Source organism: Porites lutea, chromosome 1, assembly GCF_958299795.1.
Source record: "Porites lutea chromosome 1, jaPorLute2.1, whole genome shotgun sequence".
Lineage (NCBI taxonomy): Eukaryota > Metazoa > Cnidaria > Anthozoa > Scleractinia > Poritidae > Porites > Porites lutea.
This window is the reverse complement of record NC_133201.1, coordinates 52,689,190-52,713,013: the sequence shown is the minus strand read 5'-3', so window position 1 is coordinate 52,713,013 and position 23,824 is coordinate 52,689,190. Positions and strand designations below refer to the sequence as shown.

Below are 23,824 nucleotides of genomic sequence, written 5' to 3'. Positions count from 1 at the left end.
TGCATGAGACACTATTTAACCACTACTTTACTACTACTGGGAAAATACCCATGCACTCATTAAGGCAGCACCTAAAAGAAGAACTGCAATTCATGAAAAAATAATATTGATTCAGAAAGGAGATGGACTCAGTTTAGTTTTTTTTCTTTTGTTAGGACTTTTATGAGTGTGATAATATCAATGACCTTTTTAATGTTTTAATACATAAATCACTCACAACTGAGATTGCACTTATACGTAACAAAATGGTAACTGGTTCAGCTAGCTTGTACTATTGGTTTATGGTTGCATGCAGGAGGTTGATAAGCACAAAAAAAGTGTAAGAATCCTGTGAAGCAACGGCCAAATGTGACTTTAGCTTCTTTCAGACAGATTGCTAGTGCCCCCTTTATTTCACTCTGTACCTTTTTAAATTCCCCAATTGTATAGTCAAACCCCACCCACTTAATACAGACACCTCATGATTATGGACAGTTTTCTTTGTCCCTGGGGAAAGAAAGCCCTTACATTTTCTCTAAATTCAAGCCACCTTATGCGCACCCCATTTATACGGACCGTTTTATTGCCCCCGCTGTGTTTGAATTAAGGTTTGACTGTACATCCAGTTGAATAGAGTTGTAAATAGGCTCAATAAGCTCTGGCTTATGGTACTTGGTGATAAATTAAAATAAATGGAATGAAATAATAAAAATAGAACTAAACGGAGTGAAGCAAAGTAAAGATGCTTGCAGACACACCCCTCTTTGGGCACATCTGCAAATTTAACCCAGTGTTAACTTAATTTTCAACTTTGTTCTGGTCTCAAATATACTCCATATTTTTCATTGTTTTGTAATACAAAATGTATGCTTTGGGTCTGTAACCTTGATGACTTCTTCATCAGGGCTGTGCTCTAGCAGAGCCTGGTGGCCCCTGGCATCTAACTTTTGCCCACGGGCGACTAGAAAATCTTAGATAATTCACACAAATCATATGCTGGGCACCCTAGATTTTACAGTATCAGAGCACTGGGCTCCCTTCAATTTTCCTTAGAGCACAGCCGTGATGATTATTTTGCAGATGATTTCTAAGAATCTTATAGTAGTCCGTTTGATAGAGCTACAACCCAGGCTCCTTCTCAACAAACCTGAGTTTTGTATCAAAAGCGAGTATGCTTCCCTCGAAGTTTTGGGTAGATAGTAGGGAAATTAAATCAGCCCTCAAGTAACACAGAATTTAACCCACTGTAGTTTGTTTATTTTTGTTTCCTGGCTAGTGTTTGCAGGGTGTTTCAATAGTTCGTTCTGATTTTAAATTGTATTTTTTGCAAAGCATGTAATGCTTCTTTAGGCCAATGTAAACCAATTTAGTTGTGAAATTTTTCTAAATAACAGTTCAAAGCAATTTCAATCTAAAATTTGAAGAAAATATAATATTTTTTTTCATTTTTGCCCCAAATGTGCACATACACAAGTTTTTTTCCCCGTCATATTTTTCCTGCCCATTGTGTAGGTTTTCTATTTTCGTATTTTTGCTGTTTTCTTTTGTTCTCTCCACTCTTTCGCAAAAATGAAGGCATGCGCTGTTTGTGCTACAGCTCAGGCATCTACTTTCATGGTATTCTGGCCATTTAGTCAAAGAAATTGCCAAACTGTTGAAGACGTCTGAATGGTGAGTGAACAGGTGGTCAAGAGTAAAGATGTTAGAAGACAAACCAGGAAACTCCAAGGAATAGATGGCCATTTTTTTATTAACTGAGTGAGAAATGTTATCGAAAAAGCTGTGAGTATATGGGTAATAATTCAACAAGATTGAAAGGTAAAAAAACTTCAACTTAAAACAATATCAAAGTTTCGAGCACAACGTTAGGGAGATATGTGACTAACAAAGGTTGGAAAGCATTGAAGAGAAAAAACGCGGTGCACATTTCATGCAGGCATGGCATCAGAAGAATTTGCAAACTTTATACCAAAGGACGACCGGCTGGCAAACTCGCGTGATATGAACACTCTAGAGACCATCTGGATTATCGTTGATGAGACAACATACATCGGCAGAAATACAAGTTTTATTTTCATAGTATAACTGGATTACGTTAATCAAATCCAAATCGGCTTTGAATGGCCTTTTATAGGTTGATGACACTTATGAGGTAACAAAAGATCATCTTGGTCTCGTGATCAAATAGTCAGGAGTTGATTAACAATTGCTTCAGTTCATAAAGAGCAGAAATGACTGAAAGAATTCCAATATAAAATATGCCCGCTCTTACCAAATTCAAAAATGCAAACGGCCCTGGTTCTTCGAGAAGAAGGAACACTTTAACTGTTTTTTGGCTTTACAGGAACAAGATATTTACCAACTTGTCACCAGGCCACATAGGACATGTTCCAGAGCACGTACCAGAAGACTTCCATGACAGTTGCCTTAGCGATATCTGCAAATATGGCGTCTTTCCTTTATAAATTTCATAGCCTTGAACAGTATCCACCGAAATTTAGGTTAGCACATGAATTCCCGAAATTTGAGAAAAATTCAAGGTAAAATGTTGGTATACCTTGGTCCCAGAGGTTTTTACTCAAAAGAAACGTCTCGCCGAAAATAAACTGACCCCACAAAATCGACCGGGCATTTCTGTGCAAGACGAAGGCCGAAAGCGGAAATGTGTGATCTTCACCCTGCTTCAGCGTCTGATATTTCCAACATTTTCAAGAGGGAAATCAGTTTCATGAATAATGTTTTATCTCATCGATGCTCAAACTGAAAATGTGAAAAACAAAAGGCTTGATATTGCGTTTGTCTTGTCTCGTCAAATCGTCAACCGCTCCTTGATTGTTTTCCCGCCGAAACAGAGTTGTCCTCATCCCAAGAGCACTTACGCTTCCTCGCAGCTCCACTTGAGGATTCTTGTACAAGATTGTAGTTTAATCCATATGCACCGTCTAACTCATTGAATATCTGACATTCTTCCATGTACGAGGAGAAAACAGCCTCTTGAATCCAACGAGACAATTCGTCTTCCATGCTCCCTTGTTTGAAAATTTTGAACAGCATTTCCGCTGACAAACCGGAAGTTAGTTGTTATTGAAAAATTAAGTGCGCTGACATCGCTGAATTGCTCTGATAGCGATTTTGAAGTAAAGAGCGTTCCGGTTTTTCACAGAAATAGGATTGACCGGATGGAAGAAACTTCATTCCATTTCTTCAATTTTTAGTTTATTTTTCTATCCCACCTATAAGCTCTCTTGCCGCTTTTCCGGTGGAATAGGCATGAATGACAGCTGTTTTATTGTCACACGGGAAGGGAAGAGAATCTTCGGGAAATTTGAAAATTCCAGATTTAAATCGTTGCTCTTTCATTTTTAATAAGGCTAGTTGTTTAAAATGTGTTCCCATAAAAGAATTTCCCTTCCACACGTCAAGTTTCATTTTTAAATTTTTTTTTTCAACAACAACAAATAAGAAGTTTCACTTCCCACCCTACCCACAGTAACTCCTCTTGATCGCTGCGCCTTCGATAGCATATCCTTACTTGGTAGCAAAGAGGTGATCTCCCCATCGAATCTTACGATTCAGTGGGTTGGCTTTATGCTTAAAATGTCGTCTGACGCCCAGAAGTTAACATGAACATATTCTTAAGTCATGTTTAATTTTCTGGACGTTGAGATATTTTCGTGAAGCAAAAAACTGTGGTCAACACGGCTTGCCGGCGTTACAAAATGAATCACCATCGAGAAACGTCTATACAAATAGCTTGAGTGAAATTGAGGTAAGAACATCATTTTCTGCCTTTTCTATCGCTCTCATTATATGAAGAAAGACATTTTCGGTGCCATAAACTCTAATATTGTCGGTTCAAGGCAATCCAGTGGCCAAACTACCCGGGCTTCTATCCTGTCTGTCACGAGGTTGTAAACAAACTTCGCACTCGAGCGATTCAAATTATCCAGCAAGGATAAAAAAAGCTTATAGACTGCATGCGGAAATCTCCAGGATAAACTATACAAAGTTGTATTCGAGGTACTTCATTTGATCTGGCTACATCCATTTAAGCAGAGAACGATCCTGGTTGCGCTGTCGAAGGTGTCGAAGACCACTGCATGCATACAAACTGTGAAATACCTCTTTTCGATGGAATGGTGCCGTTTTGCGTTATTTGTGATCTGGAACCCCATTTCGAAATTTTTCTCTCAAAGTTTCCTCGAAGTGAAGGAATTTTTGATGAATATGTTTTTCTAGGTTAAGGGGTCAAAGCTTGCTAAATTACAGCGTAAGTGAAATGTGATTTCTGTCTTTAAAACTTGTGCTCGTTTAATTTTATTGCATGCGAGTTGAATTTGATGAATTGATCATCACATGCTAAAATATAATGAAATTGAGAGGAATATAACTTATATTATTGCTTTATTTTTTAATCGACAAATCTGGACCGGAAACATGTAATCAAGCTTGTATGTTCCGTACTTTTCTCCGTGAAAGATATCCGCTTGAAGACTATATAGTGTGATACTTCTGGCAATATTATTTTAAAAAATACGATCGTTTAGTCTTGCAGGCGATCACGCCATTATATCTGGCCTCTTTTAATAAATATTTAATAACCAGCAAATGAAATCGTTAACTGAATGGTCTGCCTAATTTGAAAGTCGTAAGCTGAAAATTATCCTGATATATACATATTAAAATTACTTGCAAGTGCGACAGTATCAGTCAAAATTGTTGGGACACTGTCTTATCACCCTCCCAATGTTGGTGTACACAACTTTGTGAGTTAACTGCGATGAACAACATTGCGAGGGAGAGGAGAAAGAGGTGTCCTGATACTTATAGTTTTTCCTTGCCTGATTTACTTTGGGAAATACAGCTCCTTTTTACTTGAGGGATCTCCAAAAAAACCTTTTAAAAACAAGAATTAATTTTTACCTCTTATATAGTTTTGGAACCCTCAGTGTCTTGAACATTCTGATAATTGAAACTGCAATTTGTTTTGCTCTCCAGTCTCAATCCATAATTTAACAAGATTTATCAAACGCTCTGGTCAGTTAAACTAATTTCCTTTCTCCCAGGTGGTTAAAAAAATTGGGATTCCACTGTAGGTGATCAACAGTAGCGTACATGATTGTACATTTAGAGAGTATGCTTATAGGATTGGTACTGTTTTTGTATACGCTGCTAAATCCCAAATTATTGACATTAGATTGGTCACGGTATGTACAATCAAACCTCTGCTAACAGCAACTTCTCCTTAATGGCTTCATGTACCCCAGTCTCCACCTGTCCATTTTTTATGTTTCTCCTGCTTTAACGTCTCTACAATTTTGTATTCATGGGTGAATTTAGGGGTGGTCTGAGGGGTCTGCCGCCCCTTTTTCTGTGGAATTCTGTATTAGTTCTTAAGGATACTTACTAGTAAAATGAAATAATGTCTACAACTGGTGAGTGTTTTGCCCTCCCTCCCCCCTCCCCTCTTTTTAATTTTCTGGATCCACTAATACAACTGTGTTGATTTATAAAGCAACCAATCAGTTTTGATTAAAGGCTGTTTTAATAAGATGAATGGCATGTGACAAACTGGTGAATTAAAATGATGCAACTTTGCAATTATAAAAATGGTAAGATTTCTTAGTATAATATTTTTGCTATGCCGAGAGGAATTTGTACAAAGAATTCTTACCTGGAGGAGTGTGATTCTTCCAGTGGAAGCAACATTTGTCAAGTTTATATAATTCGTTCTACTATTTTTAATTTGTTGATTTATCCTGTCTGAAGGTAAGACAAAAAAGTAAATATCTAGTGGTCAAGGTTTGTGCAGCTTTCACAGTTTCAGCAACCATTTTGTGACCTACATCATTTTTATGTGCAGCAATTTCCTATGTCTAGACAATTTCAAACAATAATCCAGTATAAAATTTTGGCAGAAAGTGTAGAGTTCTGGCACAGCAAAGTGTTCAAAATAGCTCATGCACACAGTACATGCCTATATTTGAATTGTGTTGGGTAATGTTTTCATTGTGAATCTTTGAAAAGCACATTTGAATGAACTCAATTGTTAAATTCACAAAGTGCTTTTCTTGCTTGTAATGGTGTTGCCACTTTGTTTTCTTACTCATGATCAGGCCTCGGATGGCGACACCAGTGTTTGTGTTTACTGGAGAACTGTTGCACCAAGCAGCCATCTATGACCAGCGTGATCTGCTTCGATCACTGCTTGAAGCTGGAGTCCATGGGGAAGCCAACAGCCGTGATCCTCGTGGATTGACACCTCTGCACACTGCAGCCCTTCATGACAGCGTAGAATGCTTAGCAGAATTATTGGAGTGGAATGGTAATATTGCCCTTCAAGCAAATCTTTATGGCTGAAATTAGCTGTTTATTGGTTTTAACTTTATTATTTGACCATACAGTGAGATAAAAGTTTGGTATTTATGATCAATTATATATAAATCTATACATGTGACCATGGCTTATTGGTATAAGATCAACCCATTGAAAGTCATCAGACAGACCTAGCATATGACAGCAGATTTCTTTTAGAAATTATATAACTTCCTTATTTAGATTGTAAAAAGCTCAGAGATCCCAAAGTTTTCCCTCCTTTTCTTGCTTTAACACCAAGGGACAACTGTTGATACTTTTGTACCATCTGTTTGTTTGTTTTTGGTTTGTTTTTGTCATAACTGTTAACCATTTCTGTGATTCTTAACTCTGTTTTTTAGGAGATGCAAACATACAGTCTGCTCCTGAGGATAATTGCTCTGTAAGTTTAGTTTTCTGTTTTTTGAAATAGTTAATTTTTATTAATAAAAAAAAAAATTAATGATGATCATTGCTTATACTAATTGAACATATACCCAGCAAATTGAAATCTTAGGGACAGCCCTGTAGGGTGGTCCAGAAGGCTCAAACACAAACAAAAAAGAAACCACAAATAAAAAAAAAACGGAAAGGCAAATAAAAAACTAGAAAACGTAAATGAAAAAAAGAAAACGCAAATAAAAAAGCACAACACAAACAAAAAAGCAAAAAGCAAATAAAGAAACAGAAGTAAATAGGAAATGCGAAGGACCTTAGTTCTCACAAGCCACCATGTTTAGTGTATTTGATACAGTTGTAATGGACAGCAGAGAAGTAAGGTGATTAATTGAACACTATTTTCACTGTATATTTCAAAACCAAGTTAGAGTTGATTTCCTTAATAATCGACATGCAGTCACAATGAGTCTTTCAACTTTGAAACGACTGCTTCGTGACTACGGTCTAGGCAGACGTGGCATGGATGTTAGTGATCACAAAGTCAGGGAAATCGTGCAAAGGGAAATATCTGGCTCCAGCGAACTTCGAGGTTACAGAGAAGTGTGGCACTTGCTAAGATTGAATCATCACATCCATGTGCAAAGAGAAAGGGTTACCAATATTCTTTGCGAGCTAAATCCAGCTAAAACAAGAGAGAGAAGGCAAAGAAGGTTGGCAAGGCAGAGATATACCAGTTACAGTCCACATTTCTCATTGTCAAAAGAAACTGTGTGTCTTGTAGTTTTGATCGCACAGTGTTCTCACCTGGATTTTGCCTTGGGGAGTCCCGGGGCCCCCTCTTCTGAGAAATAGGGGCCCTGTAAGAACATTAGGGGGACAAAGTTACAAAAAACACGCGGTACGAAGAACCTGAGCCCGCACTCCAAATTGTCTGTTACATGAAGTACCTACCTGATCCAATATGGTGGAAGAGGTGTTTACGATTCAGAGGAGGAGTTTACGATGTAGTGGGACGTGCGTGGGACCAATGAAAGTAAAGGCAACAAAATTAAAGACTTTGACTCATTTGATATCATGTTTTTTATTCATTCAAACAAACAGAATGCTTTAGTGTTAGGTTGACCATTAAAACTACTTAAGTCATTTTGACTTGTAGCTTGCCCCTGCGCCCTAACGGGCGCATCTTCTTGGTTTTAATGCGCCATTTCAGTTTTTCTTGCGGGAATCCCGCAAGGCCGCGGCCTGGTGAGAACACTGGATCACATCACCAGGTACATTTCAGTTCAGTGAACATGATGTCCTGGAATGACCTCTTACGCAAGGATGTTGAAAATTACTTCCGGTGTTTTTTATTGTATTCATTGCCCTGAAAAGGCCATATAATGAATAACTTATTAACCTTGTCCATTCAGTCATTACAGGGAAATCTCAGACCTTGGCCTTGATGTATGTATTGACCATCAAGGCCTTGGTCTGAGATCTCCCTGTTATAATAACCTTGCTGTTGGTTAATAAGTAGTATATAATGAAGTCCTCAGTGTAACAAATGAAATTCTTCACCCAGTAATGGTAAAATATGTGGAAAGAACCTTGATATAAAGAAAATCTTGTTGTCGCCAACATATTTTGCTAGTTCCCTGGTCCTTTTGTGAAATCAAGTTTCCACTGTAATCTCAATTACATCTTGACTCATCAACCTTCCTTCCTATATTGGAGCTACATGTATTTTATATTTATTTAAGAAATAATTATTTCAACACTTCTTGCTCTTTGCTCACAACTGACATCGCTGTAATGAGTTAGACAAGATTAACTGGTTTGATATTATTGTTAATTCACAGACTGCCCTCCACCATGCTGCTCGTAATGGTCACCTGCGCTGTCTAAAAGTTCTCCTTGATCACGGAGCTATAGTTGATGTGAAGAACAACGAAGGCAAAACTGCAATGCAGATCGCATTGGATAAGGGAGAATATGACTGTGCTAGATACTTGAAGACTGTGCAAGGTATTAAACATTATTTTCTTAGTGATTCTGGGACCTACTGTGTCTACTAATACTTACCTGTGATATATAGGAAGTGTCTTGCCTCCTCTGTTTACTGCCACCCCCCTCCCCACCCTCATCTCCTATGGACAAACACCACCTCCATTCTATTCTCATATTATTTATCTGTTTCTTGATCCTTACCTCATCATGAATCACCAAAATCATCCTGTAGACTGTGTGCCTTACCTCCTTTTTTCCATCCCTCCTTCCTCCTTCCTCCTTGCTCCTTTCCTCCTCCCCTCCGTCCATCCGTGCTACCTCCCTTTCTTTCTTTCTTCTCTCCGCTAAGATGCTAGTGCTAGCTGGGCCAAGTACCTTTTGAGTGTGAACTAAAACTGGACAAAATCTGGTGCTTGGATGATGCACCTTCAAGTATCTTCCCTGCATCATCCCCAGCCCTTACCTGTCCTTCAACGGGGTAGTCACCCCTGGGGCTGATATGTTCTAGGAAGATTTTTCACAAATTGAACTAGGCAGGGTGCAAAGAAAGTCAGTTTTACAGCTTGCCATTCGGGCAAGCTGTAGCTAGCATGTACTAGCCCGAAAGTCATTTCAATCAGCCCGTAAAAAATTTGATGAGCAGGATTGATTACAGTTCTTCTGTTATTCAAATTTCTAAAAAAACATCACTCGGGCAAGTTAAAAACAGAATTCACTAGCCCGATAGCAAAGTCCACTAGCCCCGGGCTATCGGACACCACTTTCTTTGCACGCTGCTAGGTTATATTTAGTTTCTGTAACATCTCCAGTGGTCAGTATATAGTCAACCCATTGAAGCTAAAATGGTTTTAAAAGTTTGGCCCTGGAGGTGTGAAGATATTATCATCAGTTGTGGCATAGTATATGTTAAGAAATTAAAAAATCTCTCATAAGTTTCTTACCAGGGTGCAAAGAAAGTCAGTTTTACCTCTTTGCCATTTGTGCAAGCTGTAGCTAGCATGTACTAGCCCAAAAGTCATTTTAATTAGCCAGAAAATTAATTTTTATGAGCAGGATTGATTGCAGTTCTTCTGTAATTGGAAGTCCCTAAAAAGCTTCACTTGTTAAGAAGAGAATTCACTAGCCTGGTAGCAAAATTCACTAGTCCCAGGCTATTGGACATCTATTATTCTTAAAAATGTTTGTAAGGAACATCCCCTCAAACCCTTCATGATATGGTGCTGGTGTTGTTTCTTATCAGCGGGGTCTGTAAGACTTACAGTACTTTTAAACCTCTTCTGAGATTTTTTTTTGGCCATTTTGTAGAGATCAGAAGACAAGCACGTGAAGAAGAAGTATCCCAAGGTCAGTAAGATATATTATTATGGCTTTGTCTGTGAGCGGATTCTGTGTTCTGATTGGCTACTCAAGTGGGCAAGGTGAACTCATCTTGCCCATTCGAGATCTCCCACATTAGTCCCGCAAGAAGAAGTTCTGTTTATGGCCACAAAATAAATCCTTTATTAGTCAAGTTTGTTCGGTCAAGATGGCTGGGTATTGGCCTCATTCTTTTTTTGCATTTTTATGACCTCAGTTTTTTTAGCGTTCTTTTTAATAGTTAAAGGTAAACAGTGACTGTGATTTTCTTCATTTGTTTGCAGAACTCCTTGCCAGTTGCACCTTGGGTGATTTGCCAAAGGTCCAGGAGCTTTTAAAAGAAGCAAGTGCTACAGCAGTCAACAAGCGTTACCAAGGAGGCAGCACACTACTGTATAAGTAAGTAATATGTTTGAATAAACTAATTCTGTTTATTCAAACTCAGTATTTACATGGAAGTGGGGACTGTTTAAAGTGCCACATTTGCCAATCAGCCAGTGGCAGGCTAGCCTCCCAGGCAGGCATTTTTAGGGAAGCTTGTGTTTTCTCCCTCCCCACAAATGCCTGCTTAACTGAGAACAACATTCCTTTCCCAAGCTTAGCCAATCACATTGTACTTTCCAAATTCTGAAAAGTTGACCTTGGCCGCCGGGTAACCCAACAATTACTCGATTTGCATGAAACACAAGGAAAGCTTTATGATCTCTAATAAATGTTAGACTCAGAGCGGCAAAAGTACGATTTAGAATACTATGTGTATTGCATAACGTTAGTGAAGGAAAGAAAAAAAAGGGAAAAGGTAACTCTGGCGTCACGTTTTTACACTACCACGAGCTTATGAGTCTTGTTTAGCCTGTGAACACTTTTTTTCACAGCTGTTGATTGGTCACGTACCACGCAAATAAAACAATGGGAAAGAAATGTTGTTCTCGGTTGAGCAGGCGTTTGTGGGGAGGGACGAAACACGAGCTCCCCTAAAAATGCCTGCATGGGAGGCTAGTGGCAGGCAGGTTCTTTCCAAGACTCTACCTCTGCATCCTTCATGAAATTCCATACTGATTACAATACATGTCACTACCCAGATCTGGGTAATTCTTCTGATTGGTCCTGCCGTGAGGAAAATTTCCTTCAACCAATCAGAAGCACTATGCAGAGCTTGGTAGTGACACGTCATCAGTATGGAATTTCTGTGCTTGTTCCTCAGCTTTCATTTCGTGAGGAAACCAGCAGTGGCATCACAAAATGCCAGCTGTTTTCTTAGGCTATTGTGCTACTAGATTTCTCATGTTTCTCCCCCACCCAGTACACATACAGTATCGACCATGATTTTCCCTTCGTTTTAATAACTCAGGGCTTGTCATGGTGGCCATCTAGAAGTGGCAAGACTTCTCTTGAAGGAAGGTGCTGATGGCTCTCCAAACATGTTCACGGGAATCACACCACTCTATGCTGCCTGTCTGAGTGGTAACGCTGATTTGGTCAGTCTCATGGTTCAAGCTGTGCCGCAGACAATCAACCTTGCTAGTAAAATGGATAAGGCCACACCTCTTCATGTGGCAGCCGGAGAAGGCAGCGAGGAAATTATTAAAATTCTCCTGCAAGTTCCCGAGTAAGTACTTATGCCAACTTTACTTTCTTTTTGTACAAAAGGTTCCCTACATTTAATAATATATTATATAGATTTAGCCAAGGCCAAAAGCGAAGCTCTCCGACGGTGGTAACTTACTTTCTGAAGCAAAGTTTTCTGAGCCTGCGATCACTTGAATACCATAACTCGTCAGCGGATGACTTAAAAAAACACTTCACCTCATTGAGTTGTACAAGTGAGCCCACGATACAGTCAGGCGACACTGGTCAGCGAAGGGGCGGGCGGACGTACGTACGGTCGATTTTATTAGGAACTGTGGATGCATAGATAACCAGTTTTCTTACACATGTTGCTGCGCTGCGCGAGCTCCGCTGTTAATAGCTTGTTTTAAAGTTAAACATCGCTAGAACAGTGCACCTTTAACAGACCAATACTCAACTTTATTTCTTTTAAGGTGCAAAATACGTTCACCTTTGAGATTACTGTTTGGATTCTGTTCTAATATTTAAAAGGAAGTATTTCAAGTATAACCGTAACTATGACAAAATTCTTATTTGGTTATGATTAAATGGTAACACAACTCTGTGACATCCATTTCGGCCAAGTGTATGAGTGAAGGGTCTGTTTGCAGATCGTAGAAACAGTTCATTTTTTCATTATCGTTAACTTGGAAAGGCTGATTTCTTGAACGAGAGAAGGAGTGAAATAGTTCGAGTGTCTTGTTGTTGCTAGTCACATGCTGTGTTTAGATTATTTAAAAAAAGAACGGTTTTGAGATCCTAAAAAGAGTGTATGCAGCCACTGTTTCCAGAAGTGCAACAGCGCCGATTTTCAGAAGTCTAGTTATCCCTTGTGATAAAGTATTTTGGCTTCCCTCGGTGTTCGCATTAGTCATTCGCCAATATTGTGGTGCTGTGTTCTCATGCAGTCTCTTCGAGTTGACCAGTTTCTCCAATTCTGTGACTTTTTTCAAGGTTCGATGTTGTCTTGCTGAGTCCTTCTTGAGGAACTGACGATTCCTATCAGCCCTGGACTGAGCTAATTCAATGTCCTCTTTTGTTTCTTCAAACATATTTTCCGTACGGGCGAGGTCATCTTTAAAATCTTGCAGGTGGTTCTGCAGATTTAACAGAGCTTTCTTCAATCGTTCCGTTGCACTTTGCATGTCATTAGAAGTTGAATCCACATGGGTCATCATATTTCTTTTCTCGCTGAAATTCGCAAGCCGTTTGTTCTCTTTTAGTAAGCTGTAAACGGTGCAGATCATTTGAAACTGTGATCATTTGAAAACGTGACGTAACAATTAGTTGTGTTCTTAAAAAGCGCGCGCTTTACGTTAGTTCGCGCGTGTCTTTTATTTCCCCTGAACGAGTGCTGACAATCAATATTTAGCTTAATATAAATATTACCAAAAAAGGCGCACCTTTAAGAGAACAGAACATTTGTTTCGCAAAGTACTTACATCTTTGAGATCATTGTTTGGAATCTACTATTTTTTTTTATTTCAGCGGTGGATCCAGGGGAGAGGCCCAGGGGGCCCGCCCCCCTTACTTTTAGACCAAACTAAGGCCCGAAGGGCCGAAAAAATGTTTTGGGAGACCCCCCCCCCCTATCTAAGGGTCTGGATGACCGGACCCCCTCCCCCTTATCTCCCCCTTATCTCCCCCTTATCTCCCCCTTATCTCAGTAAGGCACTATATTTCTTATAGAAGTGCTCTTGTTGATGAAGAACACTTTGAAATACCTGAAATATTTGAGGAATTTGGGTTGTGCCATGGGCAGTCGCATCATAGGTGTACACCGGCCAATAAACAATTTGCAAACCTCTACCTCATTAACGCTACTGCTTGTACTCTATGCACCTCACTTTTTTTGACTTTTTAGGGACGACGAGCAGGAGTTTTTGCCATGTAACAAGATTAATGTAGGTGTTTGTACGTCCAGCGGCAATACTGCTCTCCATTTGGCATCACAGGGAGGCTTTGTCAAAGTTGTTGAACAACTCTTAAATTGTCGTCATAAATGGTGAGAAATTGAACTAATCTGAATCGGCGGACAAATTGTTTTTTAAGATCTTTGTAACACTAGGCTTGACCTTTTCTAGGCTCTCAGATACTAGGGACTTTAAGATGTCACGATGGCGACGACAACATGAACATCCAAAAAGCAATAGGTTTAAATAAGCAAAACAACAACATTGCACGTGCATCACACTTTTGTGTACTTTATTTTGCCGTCACTGCATGACTACAAAGTGATATTGCCTAAATTCCTGTTTTGTCGAGAGCGTGATCAAACCACGACGAATTTCTCTTTCGCTTTTTGAACTGGGAAATTTGTCTTAGGAATTCAGCTCCCTACATTTAACATAAAGTGAGCGAGTAGAGATAATCGCACTGAAGTTTCAAAGAACGTGAAGAAGTCGCTTTTTAAGTGACGTTCTCGCTGACTTCGCCCTCATGGTACCTTAGGTTACGTCCGCACGAATCCTGATATTTTTGAAACCGCCCTTCCATCCATACAAAACCAGTGAATCCGGTCACCGAAAGTGCATTGTTTTGAAACCGCTTTCCAAAGCGGTTTAGGGCCCGGCCCACACTAATCCGGACAAAAAATATGCGGTTTCAGAAATGTCTGGATTCGTGTGGACATGGCCTTAAACTCCCTGGTATGGTGGTCGCGAGAATAAGCCAAGCGGAAAAGGATATAAGAATTTGATTGGTTTATCGACCCGACAGAAACGCGCGTGGTTTTTGGTTGGTTTAGCGAACACGCAACGTATCCCCAGCTGAAAGAAAAATGGCTGAAAAGTAATTTTTGTAACTTGGGAAACAGATTCTGGGCTGCCGACTGTACAATTTAACGATGCTTTTTTCAATCTTAGGGTTTTCTTTGGCGGAAATAAAGTCGGGTCAACCTTTTGAACTTTTTATCTATTGGCTGATAAAACAGTGTGTGTGCATGTAACTTTGACGACTGTTTTCTCGTAGCGCTGGACCCTGTGAAGCAAATTTAACCACTTCTGTGAATGTCAAAAATATGATGGGACAGACAGCTCTTCTGGATGCCGTAACAATAGGGCATAGAGATGTTGTCAGCTTACTCATCGAACATGGCGCTGATGTGAGTCTTGTCTCTAAAGTGGAAGCTCAACATGACCAGACAAATATGGCTCCGCCAGGCTCGTCTTTATCACCTATTGAGATTGCCTGTGCTAGTGGAAACTTGGATATTATGGAGTTGTTATTGAACAGCGGAGCAGAGGATGTTGATCATAGGTGTCTTAGTTCTGCCATCTTGGCTGATAACATTGATGTGATAAGAATCTTGCTTCAACAAGGTAAAGAATCTGTCGCTAAAGGAGACTGCTAGCTAAGAAGTCCGTCAGGAGTGTCGCGCAGGCGAACATTCGCCATTTGAACATCTCCCACAGTACACCTTGTTTGTCCCCCAAAATCTTACATAACCTTTGTTTTTAATTTCTCATGGGCGTTACAGTCCTCGCAAGAGTAATTGAGGACAATACTTGTGCCAGATTTTGGGGGACAGACAAGGTGTATTATGGGAGATGCGCAAATGGCGAAGGTTGCGTGCGAGCGAGCAAGCAAGGCGAACGCTAGAGGTAGAAGAGAGAAGAGAATCAGGGACTTTTATCCCGTTTTCCACCTCCGCTTTTCGTCTTCTCCCTCCCGCGTTTGCCTCACTCGCTAGCACGTAACGTGCTTGCCCACGCGACAATCCTGAGCCTGAGGGACTGGGACTGCTAGCAGTTCAGGGTTAATGTTAAATCCCCAAATCAACTTACCAATTTGTCAGCTTTACAGACCTGCCCAGCAGGGATGGGTACAATAGAGACCAACTAGAAGTCTCATGTCAGTTGCCCTCCCCTCCCTATCCATTCGCACAACCATGACAGGTAGGCACTCGGGGTGGTCATCAGAGAGATTTACAATCACTTTTGCGTCAAACGACAAACGTCAATTGGTACCACGTGACCAAGGTTTACCTTTACCTGTCCTTTACTGTTAACTACGTCTTATCTACAGAGAATTCAGTATATTCATGCCTTCATCCATAAGAATTGTTTTAGACAGTCTTTATCGGCTCAATTCCTAATATGAGAAGTTTTTAAATTGAATCTGAAGTTGGTCATTAGTCGTTAACGTGATTGTAAATGACTCTATTGACTGAGGTTAATACGTTCCTAGTGTCCCATTCACGTCAAAAGATATCCGAGATGACTAGAGAAGAACAAAGCTTTCAATAATATGGTCGGGCAAAACAAAAATGTGGGGAAATCTATCAAGGGTGCATTCGGCGTTCTTAAAAAAACTGTACTTGGAAGACGCGGGGTATACTCATATTCAGAGTCTTCGCATCTAACTAGACCAATACCTCCCATCGGAGAGTAAGGCGCAATAAAGATATACTACTACTACTACCACGACTACTACATCTAGTGGCATCACTGCTTAACAGTGAGTCAGTCAATAACAATACCTCTTCTTATTAGTCAATCAGGTCAACAACTATAGAGTTTTGTAGCGTTAACTAACAGTCAACAATTTGCTTATGCTTGATGACTTTCGTTCAGGTTTTCGAACCGTTTGCAGTCACTGTATCGGCTATTGCCACACTCGCCCGAAGGCGACAATCGTATCAATCCTGCTTTTTACTAGTCTCCCTTGCAGCCGTTTTTTGGATGTCACGCAACGCTCCCCTTTTGGGGGAGGGTTGCGTGACAACCAAAAAACGGCTACAAGGGAGACTAGCTTTTTACACGATATTCTGTGTTTAGATGTTTTACTGTGTTGCTTCATCGACGTTTACAGGTGCCCAAGTCGATCAAGAGCATAAACTTCACCCATCAAGAACTAGTAGCAGTCCTGAAGAAATCTGGAGACTTGGTGCATACCCCGTATCAATACTGTGGAACGGCATGAAGCTGTCAATGCTGGAGCCACAGTGGATACTGACTGCGGCTTGTACTTTAAATCCTTACAGTGAAGCGTTTGCTGGTTTACATCCCTCGCTTAAAACAATTACAAGAGTGGATGTTTCAAATAATAAGGTCTCAAAGCTGCCTATTGTGTTGTTTCAAATGCCTGCTTTAAAAACGCTCAATGCATCGCATAACGAAATAAATGGTTTGCCAAGTCTCTGGATTGGCGGACGAAAAGATGTTTCCTCGAAAAGCAGCTTAAAAGCTGGGAAACCTTACAGTTCGTGTGAAAACATCCACGAGAACTTAACCTTTGAGGAAAGCTGTCAAGATTTTACTTATGCGGAATCCGGCTGGAACTGTCCCCATTTAGAGGAGATTGAGCTTCATAAGAACTCGCTGACAACTGTTCCTGCCTGTCTTTTCCAATTGCCTATGTTAAAATACTTGAATGTTTCTTACAATGATATACAAACTGTACCGTTTGAAATGTGGACTGCCCCGGCTCTCAAGACGCTGGATCTGAAGGGAAATTTTGTGAAGAAGTTAACCGTTTTGAAAATAAGAAAAAGCGGAGGTGGATCAACAAATGGGAAATCTTCAACTCTGCCCCGTGCTAAAGTGCTCTCACTGAGCAAGGATAGTTTAGACTTCAGGTGAGGCCTCACTTTTACACATTTCAGTTCATTATAGGTGAAACTGTATTAGCCTGCAGTGCAAGTAGGCTCAAATGTGCGAGTGCGGGGAACGCCTTCGCAAGAGGAAAAGTGAAAACATCTTTTCTCCGAACTCGAACAAGTGAGTCTGCTTGCAGGCTAAAACTGTATAAATAATGCTTGCAAATCCCGCACGTGCTAATATTGCATTGATAGGTGTCTGAAAACTACAGTCCAACCTGTACTAACCGGTCATCCTTGGGGAACGACTTACTTATCCCTTAACACACGTCGAAAACTCAGAGTTGTTCCTTTAATTTCGAATGCTCATAACGCTACAAACATAAGAGTCTTTCTCCATAATTATCTTTTTATCTTTTTTTGTTTTGTTTTTACAGACAGTTAAATGGAACTATGGATTCGAGCTCAGTTCCGTTGCCACGTGCCGTTACCCAAAATGACGTCAAACAACCACACCCACTAAAGATGTTCCACCATAGTCAGCTATGGGGGACAAAGCGTGGTGATGAAATTGAAGACTCGGACTCCGAAGAAGAAGACATTGATCCTAAAAAAGGATCCTCGTTGCAAAAGCTTGACTTGTCTTCTAACCAAATAACGAAGGTTCCTATTGGCCTGTCTTGCTTAGCAACCAATCTCGTCACGTTGATTCTATCCAACAATGCCATTTCCAATGTACCGTCTTTGGCGCTGTTTCCGCCGTCGCTAGGAACCCTAGATTTGTCTCATAATAATTTGACTGTGTTTCATCCTATAGCGGAAAAAGCTATTTATGGAAATGTTGCTGAACATCGATGTTACAGTGTAATTGAGGGTCAAAGACCGAGCTTGCGGCAAAGAAGGATAAGCGCTGAGAGTGGACTTCAAACTGGTGCAAAAATACGACTTTGCAGGCATTTGAAACATAGAACGTTGCCACAATTAAAGCGCCTCGATCTTAACAACAACAAGCTTGAAGAACTTCATTTTTTACTTCCTCGAAGTAGACCATCAACAGTCACGTCGTTTTCAGATAACGCGTCTGACAGCTCCAGAGGACCTAGCGTTCTTTTTCCGAGCTTACAGTCTCTGACGCTGAGTGACAACAGTGAATTTTACAATGTGCCTCGGGATATTGGAGTACTTTCCAAGCTTGGCTCACTGCATTTAAGTAGGACAAAGATCACACACCTCCCCCCTGAGGTTGGCTTGCTATCGGAGTTGTGGGATCTGCAATACCAGGGTCTGCAGCTTCAGGACATTGAACCCAGTGTCTTGGACAGGAAAAAGACTAAAGATATCGTGGGATATTTAAGATCAGTTCTCGAAAGGTAAGCCGATTCCCTTCGTTAGAATTCACGTATTTGAAATCTTCTGGAGTCTTTACATGACGTCACGTCCGCCCTATTAGAGGGCGTAAGAAAAGACGACGGCGACGGCAACGAGAACGGCAAGACAACAACTTTGCACGTGCATCACCCTTTTCTGTACGTTTTTTAGCCGTTGTTGCACGACTACAACGTGAAAGTGCCTCATTTCAAGTTTTGTCGAGGACGGGAGCACAAAACAACAACTTTCTTTTTCTTTTCCTGAACTTTGATACCGTCCTTTAGAATTCAACTGCAAAAAGATTTGCCGGCGTTTGACGAATTAAACGAGATGGAATAAGCACGAAAAAGTTTGAGGCAGCGCGAATTCACTTTTTAAGTGACGTTTTCACATCCGTCGCCGCCGTTGTTGCTTGAGCTCCGTATCGGTGTCCCAAAACAATGAAACGGCGGCCATGTTGGTGTTCCAAGCCAGTCCTGTGGGAGTTGAACTCTTTTCTTATGTGAAAGCTTTCTTTTGTTTCAATAACCTTGCATAGATACTGGTCACGTGAGTGAAAACGCTCTATAACTTTCCTTGGCGAAAAAGGAGAGAGGCCTGGGCACGGGTCAAGGCGTGAAGTGCTGAAAACGGCTGAAAACCTACCCCATCCCCTCAAAAAGAAACTACTCGCGCTCAAAATCGAGTTCGATTCTGTTGCAACGGATTTCCACGTCTGTAAAGTATTTCCTGCTCCGTCGCTCAACCAATCACTTTTTTGGAAAAGTTAAAGAATAAAGGAGAAAACAAGGAGTTTATTTTAATGACCCGAAAAGCACATCTTGTCTTTTGCAAAAGCGAATACAGTGAAGAATTCTTCTAACGCTACTTCCTGTTGTTAGTTCTTTAGCGTTGGTGAACATTACCTGATTTATACAGAGGTTGATATGATAGTCCAAGAGGTCTGTTTTTTAGTGGTAGGACTTGGGTTTCTAGCAGCAAAATCAGATCATTTTCTCTATGGACGGGTCCGTCTTTTTACGGGGAGAAGGTAATGCCGGGGAACAAAATATTTATTTGGTCTTGTCTTAAAATGGTTCTGTATTTTCGATCCCAAGATCTGAGCCTCATCCGAGCATGAAACTTATGTTTGTTGGGGTTGCAAACATCGGCAAGACAACACTTTTGAATCAGCTGAGACAGGAAGGGACTGGTAGCTATCAGAACTCGCCTCCGGTTGGTTGGACAGAGAGAAAAGGCAAGAAGAAGAGAAGTGGATCCACAATTGGTAAGCGGTGAAGCACATAAACATGCTAGAAATTCACTTTTAAATCTTTTGGTTGTGGTATTCTTCATTGGCTTGAGTGGTTCTTTGTTTGCATTTTTTGTTGTCGGTTGTCGTTTATAAAAAATGCGGCATAACATGCTTTAAATGCTTTTAGACCAGGCCATCCGAGGAAGATGTATGGCAACGTTATAATAAGGTGGATCAGGAGTGTCTTAAACTTGTGCTGTTTCGCGGCTGTGTAGTTCATTTTGTTACTGGAGAACTTTAGATTTTAGGACGAGGATGACTACCAGTGCGAGATTTAACTTGAAGTTTTTTTCGCTGATTCTAGAAAAATACTCAAACTGGAAAGCTTTATTGTACTATTTTTCACTTGAAAAATCAGTGCGGTTTTTTTTTTTATTGGAGAAGGTTTAGCCCTTTCCCGGTCGCAAAATAATTTATCTTCTAAAGTGGATAACCTTTTCCCGCCACTACGACATTATCGCTAAAACTCGTAGTAGAGTGTCAGCGGATATCACGTTTTCCCGCCAAAATTGTCGTTAGCTCACGCAAGAGCACTACTTAGTACAGAGAAAATCTCGTACTCGTAGTCGTCCTCGTCTCAGAAACTAAAGCTCTCTAATACTGCCAATTCTACATGTCCTTTTTTTGCGATAGAAACTAACTTTAGAAAAGCAATTACCAGCAAATGACAAAATCACCACTTCTGGTCCCACAAATGTGCCTCCTGCTAAGCATTCTTGCCAATCCGCGCCTTTTTTTGTAAATGCTGTGTTATTTACACCTTTAATATTTTGAGCATTCATTTTTATGTTTTACTCAATTTCAGTGGGCTCTCACTGTTTGAATTTAGATATATTTCCGTGACACAGCTCCTCCCGAATGAAATTGTACCTACAATAGGTAATTCTCTGACTGAGGTAAGAGTGACTTTTAGGAAGGGAAGTCGAGAACTTGTGTGTGAAGGGAGCATACTCATATACTTATCACTGGCCAAAGCTTTTTGGGTCATTTTAAGTGAGATCCACTTGTTCGCTTGTTTATTCCCTCTTACCTTGTTACTTCCTGTCTGTTTCTCTCTTGAGGTCGTACAAAGAAAGCTGATATTAATATCTCAACCGTTGGGGTGGATGTGTGCGACTGGATTTATCCCAAGAAAACAGACTTTGCCTTTGGCCGTGCGGACAACAGACCCAGTATCAAGTTTAGCACCTGGGATTTTGGTGGACAGGTAAGGGTACAGTGTAGACTTGCTCACATGTAACGAGCTGTGAAGCCGAGCATATTGCACGAAAAACGTGCACGAATAGCGAGAAAAATATAGCGAGTGGCCGGGGCTTCCTGTAAAATTTAAAGTTCACGCAACCACGACAGAGACGGCAACGTGGATGCCAGTAGAGCAACAGGTTTAATAACCAAAACAACAACTCCTACACGTGCATCACGCTTTTTTTGTACATTTCTTCGCCCCCTGCCCAATGCACGAGTGCAACTTGAAAATTTTCTGTGTGACTTTTTTTCAGAGGGCGCAGGGTTTTCAATAATCACCGACAACCGACAAAACACGTCGGTTACTTTGCTCAGAGAAGTCGGCCACCTTTTCCCCCAAATTGGAAGCTGGAAATAAAGTATTAAATGAAAGAAAGATTCTGTCAAAAGGTATATTAAAGTTCAATTTGCTGGACCTAGACAGACTGTTTGCTTCAGATTTAAAATACTTAAGAAAATTTTGGGACCTACTGTGCATTACTTACCCAAATTGATCGAAAATACGTTATCTTTTATACTCAATTTAGTGCCCAGAACGCTGGAAATCGCATTTTAGGGCGTTGAAATTTCGAAATTTTCAAGGGATGCACGCCCCTAGACCCTTCTAGAAGAAGGGGATTAAAAGCCTCTTTTTGATACAGTCAGTTTAAAATACTTTTTTCAAACCTGCTGGCTACGTCAATTTTTATTAAAACCCCTAGGGCGTAACCACTTGATGACAATTTTTTCTTTCCTTTTTTACACGTTGATGTGATCCGTTAAATTTCAACCCCATCGAAAATCGCTTACATTTGGCCAGTTGAGCGTGTTGAAATAACCGCTATAAATTTTAAAAGAACGCGAATGCAAAGTTGCCGTCACCGCCATGGTATCTTGTAAAATTCCCTCGTGTTTTCACATGACGTCAGGTCGGAAATAGTGGGTGGTATTAATGTTGTATTAAAGACAATGAAATGGCCGCCATATCGGTTTCATTGCTTAGCTGTCGACCTTAAGTTTCTGTCAGCTGCTGCGGTCTTTAGCAAGCGAAACAACTGATTTACCTTGGCTCCAGCATACCCTTAATAACGAGTTCGAGATCGAGCGCGACTCGACGAATGTCCAGCTAGTTATGTCCTGTGAACCCTCAGACTTTCCTGTTGTTGAACAGCACGTAACTAAGATTGCTACGATACTGAATTGATTATCTTATATTGACGTGCGTGCATTCTGAGCTATAACTTTCAGTTATTGACATGCCTCCATTTTATGTTGCAGCTGTATAGGCATGCGTGCATTCTATGTTGTAACTGCATTGGCATGCCTGCATACTGTGTTGGAGCTATATTGACATGTGTGCATTATTTGCTATAGCTTTATTGACATGCCTGCATTCTATGTCGTTTCTTTGGTGGCATACCTACATTCTGCGTTATAACTATTCTGAGGTCGCTGTATGTTGTAGCTGATGTGCGTGTCTTCTGTGTCATAACCGTTCTGACGTGCCTGCTTTCTATGTTTCAGCGAGAGTACTATGCTACTCACCAGTGTTTCTTGTCTCACCGCTCGCTGTACATTGCCATGTGGAAGGTCACTAATGGAGAACAAGGTGTTAATGGAATTGAACCATGGCTACTAAATATTCAGGTTGGTTTCTCGTTATCGATGTGCCTTTTATTATGTTTATTATTATTTTTAGGTCTTTAGGCAGACCTTCCCGCGTGCATTATTATATGGGAAAAAAGTTGGATGAGGACCTATGAATGTTTGCTTACTGTGCAATTAATTAAGAGTTAAAGAGCTTTTTTAAGGATGCTCTATTTTGCTCAGACGGGGGTTTTGATCTATCTTCGAGTTAACCATGACCGCTTTTCTGTCTTGATATTTTTTACGTCTCGTTTATTTTAAGAGTACGTCATTTAATCACGAACACCAGGATTCATGTCGTTTTTGCTGTCTTATTCAAATATAACAATAACCCTAATATGCAGGCTCGATTACCAGCCGCTGCCCAAGCCTGTGGACATCTGCCTCCTCCTCTCAAAGAGGGAGATGAGAGACGTCCGTGGGTCGCATGATTAGCGGCGCCGATACCCACACGTTTCTTTCCTTTATGTTTTTTGAGGATAGAAGTGCGATTGTTCACAGGCTAGAGCTTTCCGGGAAAGCAAGCACGCGCTTCTCCACCAACTCCCCGCCACACCCCCGGTGGGTCTCTCTCTGGAAGGAAGAAAGATCAGGCATGAAATCTGGGATCTAGAGTGGGGAGGAAATAGAGCCTACCATTCTCTATGATATTCTTGATGCTAACCCTGTAACAATATGTCATTTTATCCAACGGTCATTTATGACACAAAAAGGGGCTGGTTATAAATTAATACTTCCTTTTTTGTTTGTTTGTAGGCGCGCGCGCCGGACTCACCTGTCATCATTGTGGGAACTCATTACGATTGTCTGGAAGACAAAGAAAGACGGTCAGAGTATCTTCCGAGCTTGCGCGGCATGATATCAGAAAAATACCTCGCGGCCGAATATGGTGGCAGTGTTATGAACACACGGGAGCGAGGCTTACCAAAGGTGATGGCCATGATCGAGGTCAGCTGTAAGACTGGGTACCACATCCGGGAATTACGTCAACTCATCTACAACACGTCATTTGAGATTAAAGAGAAAGGTATACAATAATTATCAAATGACTAAGTTTGCTACGAAGA

General features: G+C 40.6%; 1 protein-coding gene across 1 annotated transcript in view; it reads left to right on the top strand.

Moving 5' to 3' along the window:
- The first annotated feature begins 2,488 nt into the window (after positions 1-2,488).
- The window catches only part of LOC140922003 (leucine-rich repeat serine/threonine-protein kinase 1-like), a 48,012-nt gene continuing 26,676 nt past the window's right edge, over positions 2,489-23,824 (top strand). The window contains exons 1-15 of the mRNA XM_073372027.1: positions 2,489-3,748; positions 6,096-6,334; positions 6,699-6,736; positions 8,574-8,739; positions 10,027-10,065; positions 10,362-10,476; positions 11,429-11,686; positions 13,550-13,690; positions 14,656-15,005; positions 16,498-17,263; positions 17,662-18,594; positions 19,690-19,859; positions 20,948-21,093; positions 22,635-22,757; positions 23,514-23,784. Of these exons, the coding sequence (XP_073228128.1) occupies positions 6,103-6,334; positions 6,699-6,736; positions 8,574-8,739; positions 10,027-10,065; positions 10,362-10,476; positions 11,429-11,686; positions 13,550-13,690; positions 14,656-15,005; positions 16,498-17,263; positions 17,662-18,594; positions 19,690-19,859; positions 20,948-21,093; positions 22,635-22,757; positions 23,514-23,784 (3,748 nt within the window). The 5' untranslated portion in view covers positions 2,489-3,748; positions 6,096-6,102. The remainder of the gene's footprint in view (positions 3,749-6,095; positions 6,335-6,698; positions 6,737-8,573; positions 8,740-10,026; positions 10,066-10,361; positions 10,477-11,428; positions 11,687-13,549; positions 13,691-14,655; positions 15,006-16,497; positions 17,264-17,661; positions 18,595-19,689; positions 19,860-20,947; positions 21,094-22,634; positions 22,758-23,513; positions 23,785-23,824) is intronic.